Source organism: Marmota monax, unplaced genomic scaffold (assembly GCF_021218885.2).
Source record: "Marmota monax isolate L192 unplaced genomic scaffold, Marmota_monax_Labrador192_F-V1.1 WCK01_AAM20220418_F8-fsc00015, whole genome shotgun sequence".
NCBI lineage: Eukaryota > Metazoa > Chordata > Mammalia > Rodentia > Sciuridae > Marmota > Marmota monax.
The window spans coordinates 19,570,363-19,591,194 of record NW_026692194.1 but is presented as its reverse complement, the minus strand read 5'-3'; the positions used below and the strand labels follow the sequence as shown (position 1 = coordinate 19,591,194).

At 38.5% G+C, this 20,832-nt stretch overlaps 1 protein-coding gene across 3 annotated transcripts; it reads right to left on the bottom strand.

Annotated features, from left to right (window-relative positions):
• Nucleotides 1-145: 145 nt before the first annotated feature.
• Nucleotides 146-15,466, bottom strand: Calm2 (calmodulin 2). Of its 3 annotated transcripts, none has more exons than XM_058573307.1 (6): nt 15,200-15,466; nt 9,468-9,498; nt 2,898-3,041; nt 2,705-2,811; nt 1,792-1,927; nt 146-792 (listed from the first exon to the last, which is right to left on the bottom strand). In XM_058573307.1, exons 1-6 carry the CDS (start codon nt 15,449-15,451, stop codon nt 764-766), a joined length of 699 nt encoding a protein of 232 aa, XP_058429290.1. In that variant the 5' UTR covers nt 15,452-15,466; the 3' UTR covers nt 146-763. The 3 variants fall into 3 exon arrangements, with proteins under 3 accessions (XP_058429290.1, XP_046280657.1, XP_058429293.1); XM_046424701.2 differs by lacking the exon at nt 15,200-15,466 and adding an exon at nt 14,790-14,808; XM_058573310.1 differs by lacking the exon at nt 15,200-15,466 and adding an exon at nt 11,633-11,680.
• Nucleotides 15,467-20,832: the final 5,366 nt, after the last annotated feature.

Genomic DNA, 20,832 nt, shown 5'->3' with positions numbered 1-20,832 from the left:
TTTTAAGATGTTTTATCCTAATTTATGAGGTACAATCTTGAGTGAAAAGCAAAAACATCTGAATTATAACAAGGATAAACCAATTCTGTATTTTATTCTTTAAATTAAACTTCACCAGTTAAATGACTCAGATTCAGAGCAACAGTTGGGTAAATTGTAATTTTTTTATTGGAAAACAAATATACAACTTGGAATGGATTTGAGGCAAATTGTGCCATAAGCAGATTTTCTTTAAGTGGCTAAACAAAGTTTAAAAAGCAAGTAACAATAAAAGAAAATGTTTCTGGTACAAGACCAGCAGTACAAAAAAATAGTGTACGAGTACCTGGATAATACACCCGTTTTGCAATAGTGCAACTTTTAAGTACATATTGTTGACTGTCCATAGTCCACGCAGAGTTACAACTCCACACTTCAACAACAACATGCTGACAAGTCCTAAAGAAAACTACTTTTAAAAAAGGCATAACCCAGATGTTCCCTCATTTGACCAACTCCATCTAAAGTTTGGATGTGCAGAAGGGCTTAGATATATCCAGAGTAAGCCACATGCAACATGTTACTTGATCAATTTTCTAAAATAAGGTATCAGGACAATGACAGTAAGATAAGGGAAGAAAACATGGAGGAATGAAGTCCTAATTACTATACATGCATATTTTTTTTGACAGTAGGGGGAAACCTTTTACAGATAAGTTACAAACAAAGAAAAGGCAAATAAACAATTTTGTACAAGAAATTTAACACATTCTGTACAATGTCTTCACTTTGCTGTCATCATTTGTACAAACTCTGAAAAGAAAAAACATAACAGGTTCAGTCACATACACTCAGTCATAAAGTAGTAGTCTCTATTTCACTTCTTTCCTTGAAATTACCACAAAGTATAGATGAAAGTTAGTTTACTGCCAAGGCTATAACTTCATAAACTGCAATTATTCAAGATTATTAATGTATAAGACTAATGTTTTATATAAGCTATATTTTTAAAAAAGCAGCATTTGTGGGGGGGGGGGCGGTGGCTGGGGTTGTGGCTCAGCAGTAGAACTGCTCTCCTAGCATGTGTGAGGACCTGGGTTTGACAAAAAACAAAGGTATTCAACTACAACTTAAAAAAAAAAAAAAGGCAGCAATTTGGTTTTTTAATTTAGACTGGGTTACCAGTGAACAACACACTTCGGAGGAATGAACCAGATTTAATCTTTAGAATTAATTTTATGCTGTTTTCTAGGTTGAGTAGTTACGTCAAAATACAAGTGAGAAAATATAAGGCAAATGTTTGTGGAAAATTTTAAATTTCTGAAGGCCTTGCTTTCTACAATGGCCATCCTGAAGCTTAAAGATGCATCTGATTTTAAATTCAAGCATATGTAAACAGCTTTATATTTAAAGTCAATTAGAGGGAATAAAGAAAAGGCAGTAAAAGAAATAAAGTTCCTTAATTTCACATAGGGAATTGAAAGCTTTCTGAATTGTCTCACACAATCCTTAATACAAAAAATTGTACAGTGCTTCTCAAACTTTAACGTACTATGAATCACATAATCATCCATAAATGCAAATTCTAAGTATAGATGCAAAACTGATCTTTCTAAAAAGTTCTTAAGTGACAGTGACATTGCCTAGACTGAAGATAACATTTGGAATAGCAAAAAAAGGTTAGTAAATATGTACTATTTTAGCATCCTAATTTTTTTGAGGAAAAAAATCTGTATTGCTAGTTTTAACCTGAGATAACCAACTTACTTTTAATTTAAAAAAATAAAAGCACAGCATGAGACCGTGATTTACCTTCATAGTTTACTTGACCATCACCATCAATATCTGCTTCCCTGATCATTTCATCAACCTCTTCATCTGTTAACTTCTCTCCAAGGTTTGTCATCACATGGCGAAGCTCTGCTGCACTAATATAGCCATTGCCATCCTAGTGAAAAATTTAGCATAATGTATGAGTAAATTAGAATTATAAAGGAAATTTAGTTAGTTAAAATTAGAAATCCATACAAACTACAGAATCTACAAATAACTGAGCTGATCTATCACCTTCGGAATGTCACTAAGCAGGATGTCCTATGTTTAAAGCCACTATTCCACTGGATGCAGTGGTGCATGCCTGTAATCCCAGTGGTTTGAGAAGCTGAGGCAAGAGAAGTTCAAAGCCAGCCTCAACAAAAGTGAGGCCTTAAGCAACTTGGTGAGAACCTGTCTCTAAATAAAATACAAAAGAGGGCTGGGGATGTGGCTCAGTGGTGGAGTTCAATCCCCGGTTACCAACACACATCCCCCTTCCACAAAAAAATAATAGAACCACAATTCCCACATTCCAAAGTCACGTGATTATCTTCTGTTCCAGAAGATCAATGAAATACATGTTATCAGGAAATCTAAGTTTATACAAAACAACTTTCCTTCTGTACTGGCAACCACTGAGCCACATCCCCAGTCCTTTTTATTTTCTATTTTGAGACATGGTTGTCACTACAAGGCTGAGGCTGACCTCAAATTTGCTATTCTCCTGCCTCAGCCTCCTATGTAGCTGGGATTATAGGCATGGACCAGCACATTGGATTTAAAAAGCTTTTATTGACATTTAAATTATGTTGGTAAATCATCAGAAGCATGTCTTCAAAAACTTAGGTCTTGGCATCTTCACTTCATCCTCAAATTAAAATCTGACTTTATACAGTCCTTGAATACCTACCTTATCAAACACACGGAATGCTTCTCTAATTTCTTCTTCGCTATCTGTGTCTTTCATTTTTCTTGCCATCATTGTCAGAAATTCAGGGAAGTCAATTGTGCCATTACCTAAAATAGTTTAGTTAAAATATTAAATAGAATGTAAATACCTCTTCTTTGATCCTATTCCCTCCAAATTAAAAAGACTTACTTACCATCAGCATCTACTTCATTAATCATGTCCTGTAACTCTGCTTCTGTGGGATTCTGCCCAAGAGATCTCATTACAGTTCCCAATTCCTTTGTTGTTATAGTTCCATCACCATCCTTGTCAAATAGTGAAAAAGCTTCTTTGAATTCTGTTTGAAAGACCACAATCCAAATACAGGTTAACAACAACAACAAAAACCAATTCACCAAAAAATGTTAAAAATGTACTCACTCATTCTTACTAAAGCAAAGATATATATAAAGACAGCATCTAAAATGGATTTCTAACAAAATAGGTGGGAAAACATAACATTTCAAATATTTTTTGGCCAATCACACCCTAGTATAGGCTTCACACTGAGCTACTGGGGAGTTTTACATTTAAAATCTCACAGGGAAATTAGTTATCTAGACCAGATTAAAAAAATACATGTATTCCAGGCTGAAAGAGGAAAAGAACCAAAGCCCCAACCAAATGAATTTGCCACTGAAACTGTTTCATGGAACATAATTCAACATTACAGATCTAACCTATACTAACAATTGAAAAATAAAATTATTGGTACCAAATAAATATTTCCAGAGTAATTATACTGTTTATTAGTGCATTAAGAATTTGCTTCAAAGGTGAAAACTGTCTAAATCAATTGCCTACCATATTCAAAACCAAATAATTTTAAACTTCAGTATATACAATAGGCTAATTTTCTTTTATAGGAAAGAATACAGGACTATCACCAAATAATTTATAATGATGGCAAAAAGGGGCTGAAAGATTATGTCAAGTCTTAACCAAGTGCTCAATTATTGAGAACAAAGACAATTTAGACTTTTCTTTCACACATAAAACTCCAAGCTTATAAGGAATAAAATAAATTATCTCTCAAGATCCTGTGAAATTGTGTTCTTCCATCTCTTCTTTGAACTCAACTACTACTTTACTGATTTCGCCCATTGACACATATATATCTTCAAGTCTCTCAGCCTAAAAATAAAGTCACACCTAAGTTATGTTATGTTTTCTTTTTAAGTGCTTGTACTTATCCCTTCCCAAATTTTGGAAGGCACCACTACTTAAACAATCCATTGTTAAAAATCACTTTCAGCTCCAACCTTGTGCGGGGGTGTGTGAAATAAGTTAATCAATAAGCCCTTAGCTGCCTGATTAGCCAGGATATGTTTTGATATGTAGAGGCCATATGGCACAGAAGCTAACAGCAGGGTTGATCCTGACTTCCTGAGTAGAACATCTCAGCTTTGCTACTTACCAGCAAAGTAAAAAGGGCAAAAAACTCAATCTGCTTCTGTATCATTTTTCTTTAAAAAAAAAAGGGCGGGGGAGGGGGGTGCCTGGGGTTGTAACTCAGTGGTAGAGTACTTGCCTTGCATGTGTGAGGAACCAAGTCTGATCTTCAGCACCACATAAAGATAAATAAGGGTATTGTGTCCATTTACAACTAAAAATATGTAGTAAATGGACAGCTATCTTCTACATAACTGATAGTTTTAAGGGACTTTTTTATGTTAAAAAAGGGGGGGGGGTAGGAGGACTAACTGTACCTACCTTCCCAAGTTTAATCTATGTAAACACTTAGAACTACTGCACTGAAAAACTCAGAATTCTCTTGGTTTACCCTCCCACTTTACACTGCACCAAACAAAAGGTCCTTGGCTCTTATCTCAATCTGTAGAGTGACCAATTTTATCACTTTCTCTGACCATTTCATCTATACTACTTAAAACAAAAACTTCTTAGTTAACAAGTTTTGTTGAAATCTACCATTTTAATATTACTTGATTCTTTTTCTACCTCTACAACCAATATTTTGGTTTTAAGTGTCACTGTCTTTTGCTAGGACTATTACCATTGCAATCCTCCTGCCTCAGCCTCCAGAAGACATTGGGATTACAGGTATGTGCAATAGCACCTCCCCCCACCCATGGGATTCTTTACAATCACCCACACGTCAGCCTGGATCTATTATCTCTTTGGATCACACACCATGTTACTTTTTTCTGCTTAAAATTATTTTAACTGCTTAGCTTTATTTAGATATCACTGACTAGTTGTAGTAGCTTGCCACATTCAGTAGTATTATAATAGTTCCATTCATTTATATATCACTTGTTTCCAGAGGAACTCATTTCAAATCAGAAGCTTAGTGCCACACTAATAACAGCTTTTATGACAATACTATAACACTAAACTACATCAATCTAATGACAAAAATAGATTAGGAATTCCCTACCTATAAAGAAAAGGATTTGATAAAGGTTTAAAAAAAAAAGACGTACTCATTACCTAGAAACATATAAACCATTATAATTCATACACTCACAATGTATCACTTAATAACTTAGGTTACAAAAAACAAAAGTATTTAGAGATGCATATTTGTTTACATTGCTTTCTCTGCTATGGAACATCTAGCTACGGGCATTACTTAATGCCATCATTAAGCACATACTTTCCCAATGTTAAAGCAGCAATAATTAAATGATTTAACTATTAACTAAATTATGAAAGAGGAATGGTTTAAGTTTATATATTTGTGCTCTAAATTTCAAGAAGTTAAAAAGTCCAATGAGACTTTAAATGTTGCTAAAATAAATGAGAATTAAACACAATGCTATACCTACTATTTACTTTATTAATGCAAGAAAATGATGATAGGGCTGGGTTACAGCTCAGTGATAGAGCATTTGCCTAATTTGCCTAGTATGCACAGGCCCTGGGTTCAATCCTCAGCATTGAAAAAAAGTCAGATTTTTAGAGCTAGATCACACCTATAATCCCAGTGATTTAGGAGGCTAATGCAGGATGATTGCAAGTATGAGGCCAGCCTCAGTAACTTAGTGTGACCCCAACTCAAAAAATTAAAAAATAAATAAAGGGTGAGGGCGTAGCTCGATGGCAAAGCACCCCTGGGTTCAAGCTCCAGTACCAAAAACAAACAAAGGAAGGGGAGGAAGCCAAGTTTTATTCCAAAGTTCTGCTTGAAATAAGAATAAAATAATAAACTCCAAAGTACAATTTAAATTCACTTGTCTTTTCAGAACTAGCATAACCTTTATGTACAGAAGCATTTAACTCTGCATAAGGGAAATCCCTAAAATGACCTAATATATCCAGGAGTTAAAACCTAAATACACAATAAAGAACAGGTCCTGAATGTCAGAACAGCTATCTTCTACATAACTGATAGTTTTAAGGAACTTCCCAAAATTCATTTGAGCTATGCCTAAGTTGAAATTTTCAGAAAAGTCACCAAGTTTTACTACTTCTTCATTAGCAACCTCAGGACCCTTTCCTAATTAATAAGTTCATTACATATATCTATAATTCTGTTAAAATAGGTTGTAATATCCCTTTTAAAGGTCTATTGTATGGAAACTATATTGTCATATGTAATTGTTGCTAAAAACTATATAAGGTTAATATTTTTTCAAATGTGGGCCTTCAACATTTAATAAAGTCTCATGGAAGTGAGGGAAGGAAATTTCTTGTGTATCTTGTCCTTTTGAGTGTCTAAAATCCAACAACTGAAGATATTGTGTCACAAACAAAATTAACTTGTTAATGATACCACAACAGGCTGGGGTGTTCTTTAAGACCTAGTAATATAACAAGTTTAGTAACCTTACCTCAATAAGATTAAGTTATTTGCTGTTAGTGGAATTTTTCTTCCTTTTTTTTTGGTAACAGCGATTGAACCCAGGGCTACAAAACCACTAAGTCACATCCCCAGCCCTTTTTTGAGTCAGGATCTTGCTCAGTTGCTGAGGTTGGCTTTGACTTATATAACCTTCTTGCCCCAGCCTCCCCAGTGCTGGGATTATAGATATGCACTACCACACCTGGCTTATTAGAATTTCTTTCTTTTAAAATATTTTTTTAGTTGTAGATTGACACAATACCTTTACTTATTTATGTAGTGCTAAGGATGGAACCCAGTGCCTCATGCATGCAAGACAAGCATTCTACCACTGAAGCACAACCCTAACCCTGGCTTATTAGAATTTCTGAACAAAGATTTAGTAATGATCATTACATGTCAATAAAAATAGTTTTCAAAGTATGTTGGCATACTCAATGTTACAGTACTTATTGGGCTTGCTAACATTTGTTCTGAGAACAAGTAGATGATAAAAATAAAGATATTGTCCAGCTTAAAAAGTCTATCATCTACTTGTAAGCTTTAAGAGTTGCGTGGTTAAGAGAATAGTAATGAATATCAATCGGGTGACTTTCACCTGGGGTAACATTTTCTATACTGAAGTGAATGTTATATATTAGATATACAAAGAGACACAATTACCTGATTGGAAATGATAAATGAAAAGCAAATATATTTACAGGTCAGAGTTTAAGACTGGAAATACTAAAGGCCATCTCTCCTATAGAGAGATGGTCTTTATTTGTCAGCTTTGAGAAATAAACTCTCATGTGTATCTCTGCAAAGAAAAAAAGATTTGGAAACATTAAATTGTCTATCTCCTGAACGAAACATTATATAAAAACAATTTCACACCAGGCATGCTGGTGCATGCCTGTAATCCTACCGTCTCAGGAGACAGATGCAGGAGGACTACAAGTTTGAAGATAGCCTCAGCATCTTGGCAAGGCCCTAAGCAACAGGGAGACCCTGTCTTAAAATATAAAAGGTCTGGGGATATAGCTCAGTGGTAAAGTATCCCTGGGTTAAATCCCCAGTACCAATATATAAATGTAAGTAATTTCATATAATATTTTATTAATTGTTTGAGGAGACTTAACTTTTTCTGTAAACTCATGGGGTGGAAGACTTGCTTAAAAAAAAAAAACTATTTTTTGTTGTAGATGGACACAATACCTTTATTTACTTATTATGTGGTGCTAAAGATCAAACCCAGTGCCTCACACATGCTAGAAAAGCACACTACCACTGAGCTACAACCCCAGCCTTTGCTTTAAGCTTTTATTGAGAGATCCATAGTTGAGTTCCATGTGGGTTTTAGAAAATGTTCAGGTGCTTCTAAGCACTTATTGAACTCTTCCTGACTTACTGGGAAATTTGAAATTAAATTACTTGGTGCTTGTGCTAAATAAAGTCTACTGAAAGCAAATGAACAGGTTGAAAAACATTCTAACACTGCAATTAATTTTTAAAATACAAAAAATTTGGGAGGTTCCCCCAACATTTTACCCATCTCAAAGTCTGTATTAGAATAAAAATTTAAAAAGTATTAATGTTTAAATGATATAGTACAAAGAAAACAGGATTTTGGGTTTTATGTAATAATTTCACATATTTCCGTAGCCAACCGCATTTTAAAAACTTCATTTCAATAGCTGTCACTACTTTTTAAGTCAATATTCAGTGACATTTATAAACTTCTTTTCTAGAGAAAATAATTATTCACCAATAGAGAATACACAGGTTGAGTATTCCTTATATAAAATGCTTGGAACCAGAAATGTTTCAGATTTTAAAGTATTTATGAATTTATAACCCACCCTGTAAATGGATCCCAAGTCTAAACACAAAATTCATTTGTTTCCTACTCACCTTAATATACCCAACCTCACAAGGTAATTTTATCTTTAGTATCTGAGCATTTTGACTTCAATCCATCAAATGAAGCTGGGTATGTAATTTTCCACTGATGATGTCATATCAGCCCTCATTAAGTTTCTGATTTTGGGACATTTCAGATTTTCACATTAAGGAGGCCCAACCTATATATGCAATTCTAAATTTAAAATACTAATTTAAGCCAGAGTAAATTCAGTGTTTGTTCCTTAGAATTAATTTCTTCCTTCCTTCTCCTTTTTCTTTCATGGTCCTGGGGATTTTTTCATTTTATTTTGTACCAGGGATTGAACTCAGAGGCACCTAACACCACTTAGCCAAATCCCCAGACCCCTTATTATTTTTTTTTATTTTGAGACAGGGTCTAAGTTGCTGGTGCTAACTTTTGAATATTCAATCCTCCTGCCTCAACCTCTGGAGCCCAGCTCATAGTACTGGAGACTTAACCTAGCAGTGCTCTACCACTTAGCTATGCCCCCAGCCAGTTTTTAGGGTCCCCACTAAATCGCCAAGGCTGGCCTTTACTTTTGATCCTCCTGCCTTAGCCTCTGAGTTGCTGGGATTACAGGGGCACACCATCTCACCAAGCTCAATATTCATTTCCTAATTCTACATTTCAAATTATCTTAAGTCACTACTTGGCTCGTTTTCTGGTGGATACCGATTTGGAGCTTCAATGTTTACTAGCCCAGAATTCATGTTTTATGGTAAGGTAATCTTCAAAATACAAAGACCACCACCGAGCTCTTAAGCATATCCACACAGACTAAAATACATTGCTTTAAGCAACAGCCCCAAGCATCTTTTACAGGAAATGTTTACTTCCTCACTTGTCCAAGCAGGCTGAATTACTATATTAACATTCCATCCAGTTGTTACCATCTCTGAAATACAACAAAGCCAATTATTTCATATAAGTACCTATTTTGAGTTGTCTATTCAGTTAATTTGTAAAAAAAAAAAAAAAAAAACACGAATGGGCATAATCTAGCAATTTCTCACCTGCAATCTGCTCTTCAGTCAGTTGGTCAGCCTACAAAGAAATCAAAAAGGTAGATTAGTGATTTAGAAGTTATGTAAATTAACAGTTGCAGAAATAAGTTTTGAAACTTTCAAGGTTCATTTTATATCATGAACTTCAGTTAGTTCAACATTTCTTAGTATCAGGAAAACACAGATCTGGTTTACCTTCACAGATATAAAGTCTTGACTCAATGTTTAGGATATACATATTTCAGAATACTTTTGAAAGTTTATTATCCACAACTGAAAATCTGTCATACAAATTCATCAGGAATTGTTCTTCTAAAGCACAGAACCCAGTAAAAATGGTGTTTTCTTTTTCAAGGTGAGAATACCAAAATTTAAGCTGACCCACAGCAGATACAAGCCATTACTACTAGAAATTGCCACTGAGAGCAAATATTTAAGAATCCCAAATTGAAAGTTATTACCATGAATGATTTGAAACGCCATTCTGACATGAAAAAGTGATCCCCCCCCCAAAAAAAAGTAGTAGTACTGCCAGTTTTTAGTACTTCTCATCTGGCAGGCAAATGCAAAAAATCCAGGGTTCTGACCATCTTAACTACAATATTTACCAAATCTAAGTCCTGCCATCTATTTTCTTTTCTTTTTGAAATCCCAAAGTCAGCCTAAAGTTTGTAATGGGTGTGGGGATGGGGGAGAGAAAGGATATGGGGAAGGACTGGGAACTGAACCCAGGGGAACTTTACCACTGCACAATACCCCCAGCCCTTTTTATTTTGACACAGGGTCTCACTACTACGTTGCCTGAAGCTGGTCATGAACTTCGGATCCTTCTGCCTCAGTCTCCCCAGTAGCTGTGCCACTGCACCCAGCTGGTTTGTGATGTTTTTACAGCATATATAGAAGAGTTTCTTGAGGCTTTGTTGTTGTTGTTCTTTAATTTCAGGGTCAGGTTTAATTTAGGTGGGTTAAGGTAAAACAAAATTAATAACAGAGCCACAATTAAGACTCAAAAGTGTCACACATACCTTGTACCTTGAATTTCAGAACACCATAATAACATTTGCAAAATATACACTTTTTTTCTGTTGTTCTTGTGGCATTCATTTTTCATCTTTCATTGCTTATTGCTTATTAGTACATACATCCATAAAACAACAGCATGGTATTGAGGAGTGCTGCCAAGAGAGACTATCTAAAATGCCTACCAGTGTGAAAGTGTACCCTGATTAATCCATTCACTTACTTGTTGGGAGAAGAAAAATAAACACTGCCTGGTTTCACTCTTTAACAAATGAACACACCCTGAGGAAGGCTAACCTTAATGTGGAATTGGCCTCAAATTTCTCAATGGTACATATGAGAAAATTTTAAAATGAACCCAGTAAGAAGTTTCTTTCCCTGCTCAATAATTCTAATTTGACCATGATAAGAAATGAATGTTTCTATTAAAGAAAAAAAAAAAAAAAGAAGAAATTAGCAATTAAGTTCCAATGCAAAAGTTTCCCAAGATAAACTCTTTCTCCTACAAGTCCCAATCCTCCACTAACAAACATTTGGTGTAATATTAGGTCAAGCAGTTTTACCTAGCAGTAAACTTAAAATCCAGGGAATCCACTGAGAATGTTAATTTATTTATAACAGAAGCTACAGAAAATTTACTTCTAGTCAGATTGCATTTTGCAGGTCTCTTGAAGGAAGAGCCACAGGGACAGTATAGAAATAAGTACAGTGTTTGGAATCATATTGGAGCTGGTTCCCAAATCTGCCACTTAATTAGCTGTGTGACCCTGGACAGGTTACTCAACCTCTCAGAGTCAACTCCATCTGCAACACAATATCCTTTTGAGGGCTGTTGTACAGAGCAAAACTATAAGGAGATAGTCTAAAGGTCCAGTTAATGGTAACTATTAATTTACATAAATTAATTAACCTACAATGTTAAATATAAACCTGACTAGCCCAATTTTCACAAAGGTGGTAAACATGCATGGCATTATAAAGCCCTTTTCAGCAAAGGTACCATTTTCTGTGTCAATTTTAAGGGTAGAAAACTAAAAATCACAAGGCTCAACAGATGTGGCAGATGAAATCAGCTGAAAACTAAAAAATGTTAAGCTAAATGTCTGGCAGGCACTGCATTATGTGTGAAAGCTAAAGGAATTAGTGCTATATACCGGGAGGCATGGGTATGTTCTCTCATACCCCATGCTGGGGGCGGGCTCACAAATATGAAAGATGAGAAGGCCTGAAGATGCTAGCTATAAAAAGAAATTTTGAAATCGTCAAATTTGCTTGCAATGTCAAAATTTAAGAACTTTAAGCCATCTTCTCTAGCTCTAGATCTCCACGCAAACTGCAACCTTAGAACTGATCAAAAAAAAAAAGAACTGGAAATAACTAAGCACAATAGAGACTAAATTATATAACATTAAACCTTTCAATTTTGCTCAGAAGGTTTCAAGAAGTTTTTTTGTATATACTATTTACCCAAGTTAAAAATTTTAAAATAAACTTTGCCAGCAACATTCAGGTTGTAACCTCTTGAAAGCCAAGACTATCAATCAGACTTCCTAACACTCTAACTTTTCCAAATAAATTTTATTCTTCATTCTGTCCATGGAGAGTGCCATTTTCTTATTTAGAAGAATAAGAATTATACTTCTGGGAAAACACAAGCTCATTAACATGTGTTTATCTCAGTAAAGTGAAGACTAATTCACTAGAGATGACTAGTTCTTACTCTCTTATTTTTTCAACTGCTGACATAATTCTTCATACTGCTTTTGTCAATCCAAAGCAGACTTCCAGACATTAGTATACTCTCAGGTTCCACCCCAACCTACTGAACCCAATGTGCATTTTAGAGAACCACTAACCTGCACTACTGCTTGCCCTGAAGCGAATACATTATGTACCTAGTAAATGAAATGGCACTCAAAAGTAGGTACCCATAATGTGTGAAGTTTCTGTGGGGAAAAGTGGTTTAGAAAATCTGAAGGTCTTATCTGAGTTCACAGGCTCAAAAGGAAATACAAATTGCTACCCTCTGTCCATTTCTATCCGTTCATTCCACCCAACTGTTACTTAGATATAAAGGCTTCAATAGCTAACATTTTTTCTATAAATAAGCCAGGCTAAATTTTTTGCCTTTATCAAAATCAGTCTAAATTATTTCAGTAGATACTTTAATTCTGACAGATCAGCAATTATTATATAGCATCTTGAACCAAAACAAACTACTGGAAAAAAAAAAAATCACTTCATAAAAATTAGGATCTTTTAGTAAAAGGTCTAATTTCGATCCAAAGCTAGAATTTTCTGTAATACAGCCAAAGCAAATTATTTGATTTTCTGGTCTAACAGAAACAGACCTTACAGTATGATTGAATAACAATTATTTAAACTGAAGTAACAAAATTTTCTGGCTTTTCACTTTTTCAACTTATCACACTGCTCAATTCTTCTTGAATCAATCCCCTCTCAATAAACATGTACTGACTACAATATCAATAAGCGAGCTTATTATATACTTTACAGCAATGACGCAAACATTAACTACAAAAGCTTATCATTGGCAAAGGACCACAGATTTAGACACAAACTATACTTCCCCAAGAAAATCTATTTAAATATTTAATTCGGTTATGAGACTGGATTAGAAAATACCTATTCCTTAATTAAAAATTTATATATACTGCATATTTTGAAATTATTATTACATCCCTATAATGTAATCCTCTTTTTGTTTAAAGAATAAATTCGGCCAGCATATTTGAATTAAAAATAATGTAAAATATCAAGATGGGAAGAATCCATCAAACTTATATGAACGCTAGTTTTTACCATGGTGAACTCTCCCCACACCCATACAGGCTGGAGGTTTCACTTGGCAAGGATTCCAAACTCCTGTTTAAGATGTCACCTTGCCTCTTGGACACACCCATCGCCATTAACCACTTGGCAGAACGAACCACAAAATAAGTATTGCAAATTATCACCCGCAATTTTTTTTTTTAAACAGGAAGGAATGGGAGGTCCAAGAGTCCTGGGTAACAGAAAAATGCTTTCTAAAATCCCCTGCCCTCCCCGTACACTCTTCTACCAGTACAGTATTTGACAGTCCTTATTGTATAAATGAATTGTACGTTAAGATCAGCTGGCAACTTCTACACGGAAATAAGAGTCATTTTCAAGGCATGCTGTGTGGTCGTGGTTTTTTACCATTAGGAGTGCACGAGTACTCAAGAACAGGACAGTGGCCCCTTTCAAAGGGACCCGTGCAATTATTATATGAAGATAAGATCGATTACATGAAGACCGACTTTCACAACAGAATGGCAATCACCCCGGCTCAGTGAATATAAAACACCTTTCAGACCGCAGCCAGAGCCGAACGCTCTTCCTAACAGGATAGGTCTTTCGAGATGCGTTGATTAAAGGCATAAAATTCATTTCCTTCAAAGGTAAAGCCACTTAAAACGTTTTTTTTTTTTTCTTAATCCAGCCTGGTTGTTGGAAGACGGCCTCAAGGTTCGGATGGAATAGAAATAACAGGGTGGCCAGCTGGGTGGGAAAGTGCGGAGGCTCCCTCCTCCGCCAGCCGGCCCCGCAGTGCAGCGGGCCGCTGAAACCTCCGCAGTCCTGCAGGTGCCAACGCAGCAGCTGGAGCGCGAGCGGAGCAGAGCGGGCGGCGGCTCCCGGCCCCGCGCGGAACCCTCCCGCCCCGCCCCCACTGGCCGCTCCCTGCGCCGCGCGGGCTCGGCCCACACAGCGCGCCGCCCGCTCGCGCGCCCCCCGGACCCCGGCACGCGGGGGCTAACGGCGGCGCCAGCGCTCGCCCCGGGGCCCCGCGCGCTCCTCCCCCCCCCAGGCGCATGGCGGCCGCCAGCGGACAAAGGCGCTTCCTGGCGCCCGCTCTAACCGTCCGTTGGGTGTTTGAATCTGGCCACTGGGTTGACCTTTCAAGACGTCCGACAGAAAGAACTCTTCGCTCCCTTGCCCCCTCTTTTCTCCTCCTCTCTCCCAGGTGCTAGACTGCCCCGCACCCCAGACCCATCCTTCCCTAGCCGAGCTCCCGCAGAAGCTGCCCAGCCTCAGGGGCTGTGAGCCCAGCCCTCCAACTGACTAGAGGAAGCCCCCCTGTGGAGTAGGGGGGATGGGGGAGAACCTGCGACACTACCGTCACGGGCGCCCCCGGCCTCTTTTGCGCCATCCCTCTGGGGAAAGCTACTCCTTGAGGGTGGAAATGAGGCGAAACCCCTTTCTTTAGCTTATCTGTTTCAGCCTTTCCCCGCCACAGGTCAAGCGCCAGCAGCTCAGCGACGCACTCACCATGCTGCAAGCGCTACCGGTTTCCGAGACACGACCACACAACCACTCGGCTCACTCGCTCCACTCGGACTAATTCTCCTCCTCCGCCCCCAGTGCCTCATAAACACCTCCCTCCGCTAGATCCCTCCGCCGTACGCCAGATAACGGAACATCGCAAACGAGTCCCGGCCAGCCCCCTCCCCTCAAACTCTCCTCGAGACCCCTTTATCCACAGTTATTTGATCGACGAGGCAAGAGATAAAGGGAAATGGGGGAACGGATGACGTAAGTGGGTTTCGTTCAACAGTGAGCCGTTGAAAGGCCGGTGGAGTCTCGCCTGTGGAGCGCTATTTTGCGGCGCGGAGGAGCATCTCAGGGACGACGCGCACTACGATAGTCGTTGAAACGGCCTCTGATTGGCTGATTCGTACCTGCAATGCGTCACTCGGTCTCGCAGCCGCCGCCGAGACGCGGTGCGGCTTCTGCCGTTGCTGCACGGGCCGCGCTGTCCTAGCAACTGCGCCAGGAGGCAGAGTCGCTTCTTTTGCGCTTGTCCGGAGAACCTTCCAGCTCCATCTCTCTTTCTCTGCCACATTCACACAAACACTTTCCTGTCCTTTATTGAAGGGTCGATGAAAACTCCTTAAGCTATTGTGAAGCCGAAAGACCCCCAATAAACACATACCCCACTCAGTTTTTCAGCCTAGTTTTCTGGGCCTCATAGAGGCCATTTATCGTTTCACTTCCTTACAAAACCCATGGAAATCTGGATAAGGGCAATGCAGCTGCTCAGCTGACAGACTAATCTGAAAAGGTCTTCCGTTTATACTTCCCCTTCACTTTCCTTTGCCAGCAGTAATTTATCAGGGGGGCGGGGGGGGGGGGAAGTCACTCAAAACCCATATCCCAAGATGCTGTGGGATTGGTTTTTCCAAATGGCCTCTCGATTCTGGGAGCCCAAAGTAGACAGCCTGTGGAGCAGATGCTGAGAAGTTAAAGAGGAACTGGGGATTAATGTTCAAAATGCAGTTATTTAAGAAGGTTGATGGTAGAATCTGAGCCCAGAAAAAAAAAAATCATATTAAGCCATATCAAGGCCTCCCCGTAAAAAGCATCGTTATGTGGACCCTTGAAACCTAGTGAGCAGCATTTTTAGTAAGCTGAGTTAAACATCTAACCTACCCAGAAGGTGGCCTTAAACGAATATTTCCTGTCCAGCAAGACCATTTGATTTTCACTAACAGAAATCTGTACCTACTTGGAAAACATCAGTGGCATTTAACCACTTTTAGCCAAACTGGGCGTTTTCTCACACCATCAAAAGTATTTTCTTGGGCTGGGGTTGTGGCTCAGTGGTTGAGTGCTTGCCTAGCATGTGAGGCACTGGGTTCGATTCCCATTTAAAAATGAATAAATAAAATAATGGTATCAACAACTAAAAAAAAAATGGGAAGTATTAGCCAGTCGGGGTTGGGCACTCCTGTAATCCCAGGGACTCAGGAGGCTATCAGGAGGATCCCAACTAGTGAAACCCTTGGCAACTTAGAACCCTGTCTGAAAATTTTTAAAAATAAGGCAAAGTAGCCCCAGAATCAAAAAATAAAAACATGAGGAGGGGAGGAGGAGGAGGAGGGTATTAATTTCTTTACTAGTTAGAGATCGGTCTTCTTTTAACTGTGCAAACCAGGCATTAAGTGCTCTTCTAATTAGCATTGGCAACCCTGTGACCCTTTCAGATGAATGACCCGTTCAATGAAAAATCAGAACCTTGTGTTTCTATTGTCCTTGATAATGTAGTGATGTAATGCTAGTGGGTGGGAAGGAGATTTAATTAACTTTGTCCTACAGATGAAATAAATGTCATTAAGGCAGAATTTTCCTTAAAAGTGGATTCCTCTGCTTCAAAATCTGAGGTCACCATTCTATAACTCTCTTCTGGTAGCTTCCAAGTCTTTCCAAGGTATGCCTCAGACATTTGTCCCTGTTTCCTCTTCATATACTCAGCTGGAAGATCCATCAATGATCTTTTCAGCTGAGTCACTAAAAATAATCTCTTTACACAGTACCCTATTAGCATGCAGAGATTTTACATATGAAAATTGTAATGATGGGAAATTGAATGACAAAATGAATAATCATCTCTAGAAAATGAATTTTTAAAGAATTAATGCATAACATATAACAAGTGTGAGTTTAAGTTTAATATACAGGTAGGTGCTCAAAGAGGTATATTTTGTATCCAGGAGCTTTCAGCAAATATTTTGAAATAAAATGTGGTTTTTTAAAGAGGGATACAGAAAAAATTCTTGTAGGTTTCTTAGATTGAATTTTGATAAGACTCTCTTACAAAATCTTTCTTGCTGACCTCTCAAGAAGAGAAAGAAAATGAGAGAAAAGTCAAGAGTTACATTAAAGCCATTATGGTTTATGCGTATTTGAGAGTATTCCAAATCAATTTATTTATAGAGCATTTGTCTTCCACAGCATGACATACAGTGCTGCCTGACTTTGGCAATTGCCAGCTAAGAAGTAAAGTTGGTGTTGACCGCCACATGAAGGCCTGGAAGTATCTTTCTCTTCACCCCATACGCACACACAAATGATGAGATCTTACAATTCTCTACCTTTGCCCATCTTGGTAAATGAGAATGCACTTCCTCTCTAGACCTCTTCCTCATTTGCAGAATAGAGATAACACAAGTGCTATCCTCTGACACTTCCTCCCCAGAGCTTCCCTCCTCCAGTCAGCTATGCTAATGAACAAGGGCAGAGGGACAATCATAGTAGCACTCTTTTTTTTTAATTAATTTTTTTTTATGTGGTACTGAGGACCAAACCCATCACCTTGCTGGTTCTAGGTGAGCACACTACCACTGAGCCAATTAACATTCTTGATCTTACAGCCTATGGATTTCTCAGTAGGTGAAAGAATGAAGCCCTAAATGGCATCAGTCATTTGTAGTGATATTAGCTTTTGTTCTGTGTGTCTAGAAAGGGTACTAGCTATGTACCAACCTTGAGAGGATTGAGAAAATGGAACTGAAATCATTTTGTTCTTCTGTAGTACAGATAAGGAACACTGATGAAGAAACCAGATTCCAGGCCTTCAGGATTGCAGGGAAAACAGAGCTGGGGCAGGAATCCAGCCATGTAATGTTTTGTTGGATCGATGAAGGTTGAAGAGTGTAGGAAAAGAACGGAATCCTCCAGACCTCTTGAAGGGGCTTGTGCTCACATATACCTAAGAAAAGTTGAGTGCCTTCAACTTTAATATTGACATGTTGCTATTCATTTATTTGTTCATCAAAAACAAAAATAAACAAAAAAACTGAGATGTGAGTTTAGCGTGACCAAGTCCTGGGTTGCCTAAGATTGAAGAGCTTCCTGATATGCTAGACTTTCAGTGCTAAAGCCAGACAGTTCCAGACAAATCAGGGTGTTTGTTGATACTAGAAACCATGACCACACATCCAGGAAATACGGATAGTGGATAGTCTACTGTATGCTATAAATGCACTGTGGTAAAGTGAGAACAGGAGACCATGGAAGTGCATGGAGGGCAACTTAATGGACAAGGGGAAGGCTTCCTGTGTCTTAGTCTATTTTCTGTTCATATAACAGATACCTAAGACTTAAGTAATTTATAAGGAATAGAAGCTTCTTTTGCTCAAGGTTCTGGAGTCTGGAAAGTCCAAGAACATAGCTCTGGCATCTGCTTGGCATCTGGTGAGGGCATTCTTGCTGCATCATGACATGGCAGAGGGCATCACATGGTGAGACATAGTAAGCTGCTAGCTCAGGTCTCTTTCTCTTATAATGCCACTAATGCCATCATGGGGCTCCACCTTCATGATCTGATCCAATTCTGATTACCACCAAAGGCCCCTGTTCCAATACAAGTAACATATGAATTTGGATGATAAATTTCTACACCTGAACTTTTGGTAGACACATACAGACCAGAACACATAGGCGTTTGGGTTGAGGTGAAAAAAGAGGAAAGAGATGTCTGAGGCAGAGTGAAAAAACACCAAGGAACAAAGATATAATCATTACCACCTCCATCATCAATATCAACTGCAGGGCCACTCCAGAGAGAGACTGCCCTTCTGGGTACACATCCCTTGGAGAGTAGACTGATGAAAAAGCATATACAGGCCCTGGAAGCAGGTTCTGGGCCTTTTTTTTTTTTTTTTTGGTACAAGGGATCGAACTCAGGGGCACTCAACCCTTGAGCCACATTCCCAGCCCTACTTGGTATTTTATTTAGAGACAGGGTCTCACTGAGTCACTTAGCGCCTCACTGTTGCTGAGGCTGGCTTTGAACTCGTGATCCTCCTGTCTCAACCTCCCCATCCTCTGGGATTACAGGTATATGCCACCACACCCAGAGGTTCTGAGCCATTTGAGCAAAAGCTTCCGTGACCCTAGGAAACTGAAGTAGTCTAGAAAGGGATGTGTGCTCTGGGTGGGGAAATGTCGTTGGCCCTTTTTGGAGGGGCATGTCTGCAGGAAGTCCAGACTAGTGTCCTTTTTTTCTTTTTTTCTTTTTTTTTTTTTACTGTTTTTTATTAATGCCTTATAGTTATACATACCAGTGGGATTCATTTTGACAGTCATACACGCATGACATACAATTTGCTCCATTTAGATTCCCTGTACTTCCTCTTTCCCCCTCACCCTCTCTCCCTCTTTCTATTCCCTTTCCTCTCCTCTACTGGTTTTCCATCTATTTATTTATTTATATATGTATTATTAATTAGTGATTTATAGTTACACACAAAGGTGGAATCCACACTGGTATGCTCACAGTGTAATTTTGACAATTTCATTTTGTATTACCTCCCTTTTCCCAGCCACCCTCCCTCACCCTCAATATCCTTCCTCTATTCCACTGTCTTCCTTCTATTTTTTGTGGGATCCCCCCTTTTTTGTCTTTACTTTGCTCTAGTTTCCACATCTGAGAGAAAACATTTGACCCTTGACTTTCTAAGTCTGGCTTATTTCACTTAGCATGATGTTTTCCAGTTCCATCCATTTACCAGTAAATGCCATAATTTCATTCTTTTTTACGGCTGAGTAAAATTCCATTGTGTATATGTACCACATTTCTTAATTCATTCATCTGTTGACGGGCACCTGGCTGGTTCCATAAGTTGCCAGCAATGTCCTCTTAAGGAAGCCTATGGCAGGCCCTCTCTTGCACAAGACTGCAGAGAGTCCTGAAAAATACTACTGGCAACTCCTCCTGGGGGCCCTAAAACATCACATCCAAAACTGAACCCATCGTCTTTCACCCTGATCTCTCTTTGTTCTGGTTTTGCTGAAAAGCACCTCCTTACCCTGTCACCCAGGCTACTCTGAAGTGGTCCCAGGTACCTGAATGTGCTGTGCTCTTTCCTGCTTCCCTGTCTTTGTGATTCTCCCTCTTCCTTTTCTATTGCCTGCTGGACATCTGCTCATACCTTGCCCAAGCATCATATCCGCTATGATGTCTCCTAACTCTACTGGCCCCTTCCCCCTTGGCCTAAAGAATAATAATCACTATCTTAAAAAGGTGTGTGGGGGGTATGGCTCAGTGGTAGAGAGCTTGCCTAGCATGCGTGAGGCACTGGGTTCAATTCCCAGCACCACAAAAATAAATAAATAAATAAGTGTATTATGTCCATCTACAACTAAAATAAATAGTAAATTAAAAAAAAAAAAAACTTAAAATGCTGTATGGGCTGGGCATGGTGGTGTGCACCTATAATTCTAGCTATTAGGGAAGCTGAGGTAGGAAGATCTCAAGTTTGAGGCCAGCCTGGACAACTTAGTGAAAACTTGCCTCAAGATAATATAAAATGGGATTGGGATATAGTTCAGTGTTTGCCTAGAATGAGTCAGGCCTTCGGTTCAATATATAGTACCTAAAAACAAAATGTCTTGTGGTACTATTTCCTTATAGGTTGTTTGCTCCAACTAAACTTGAGTTCCTTCTGGGGGCCTCATGTCTTTATCTCTCAACACTCTGTGTGATGCTAAGATGTAGTTGATGCTCAATAAATTTTGTTGAATGATATGT

Bases quoted from the DNA above. Each gene is read 5' to 3' on its own strand.
- Calm2 (XM_058573307.1), bottom strand. From the start codon at position 15,451: ATGTGTTTATTGGGGGTCTTTCGGCTTCACAATAGCTTAAGGAGTTTT. The intron at 2,812-2,897 runs GTAAGTAAGTCT...AAACTATTTTAG, and splicing joins TAATGAAGTAGATGCTGATG to GTAATGGCACAATTGACTTC. The intron at 793-1,791 runs GTAAATCACGGT...TTTTCTTTTCAG, and splicing joins TGGTCAAGTAAACTATGAAG to AGTTTGTACAAATGATGACA.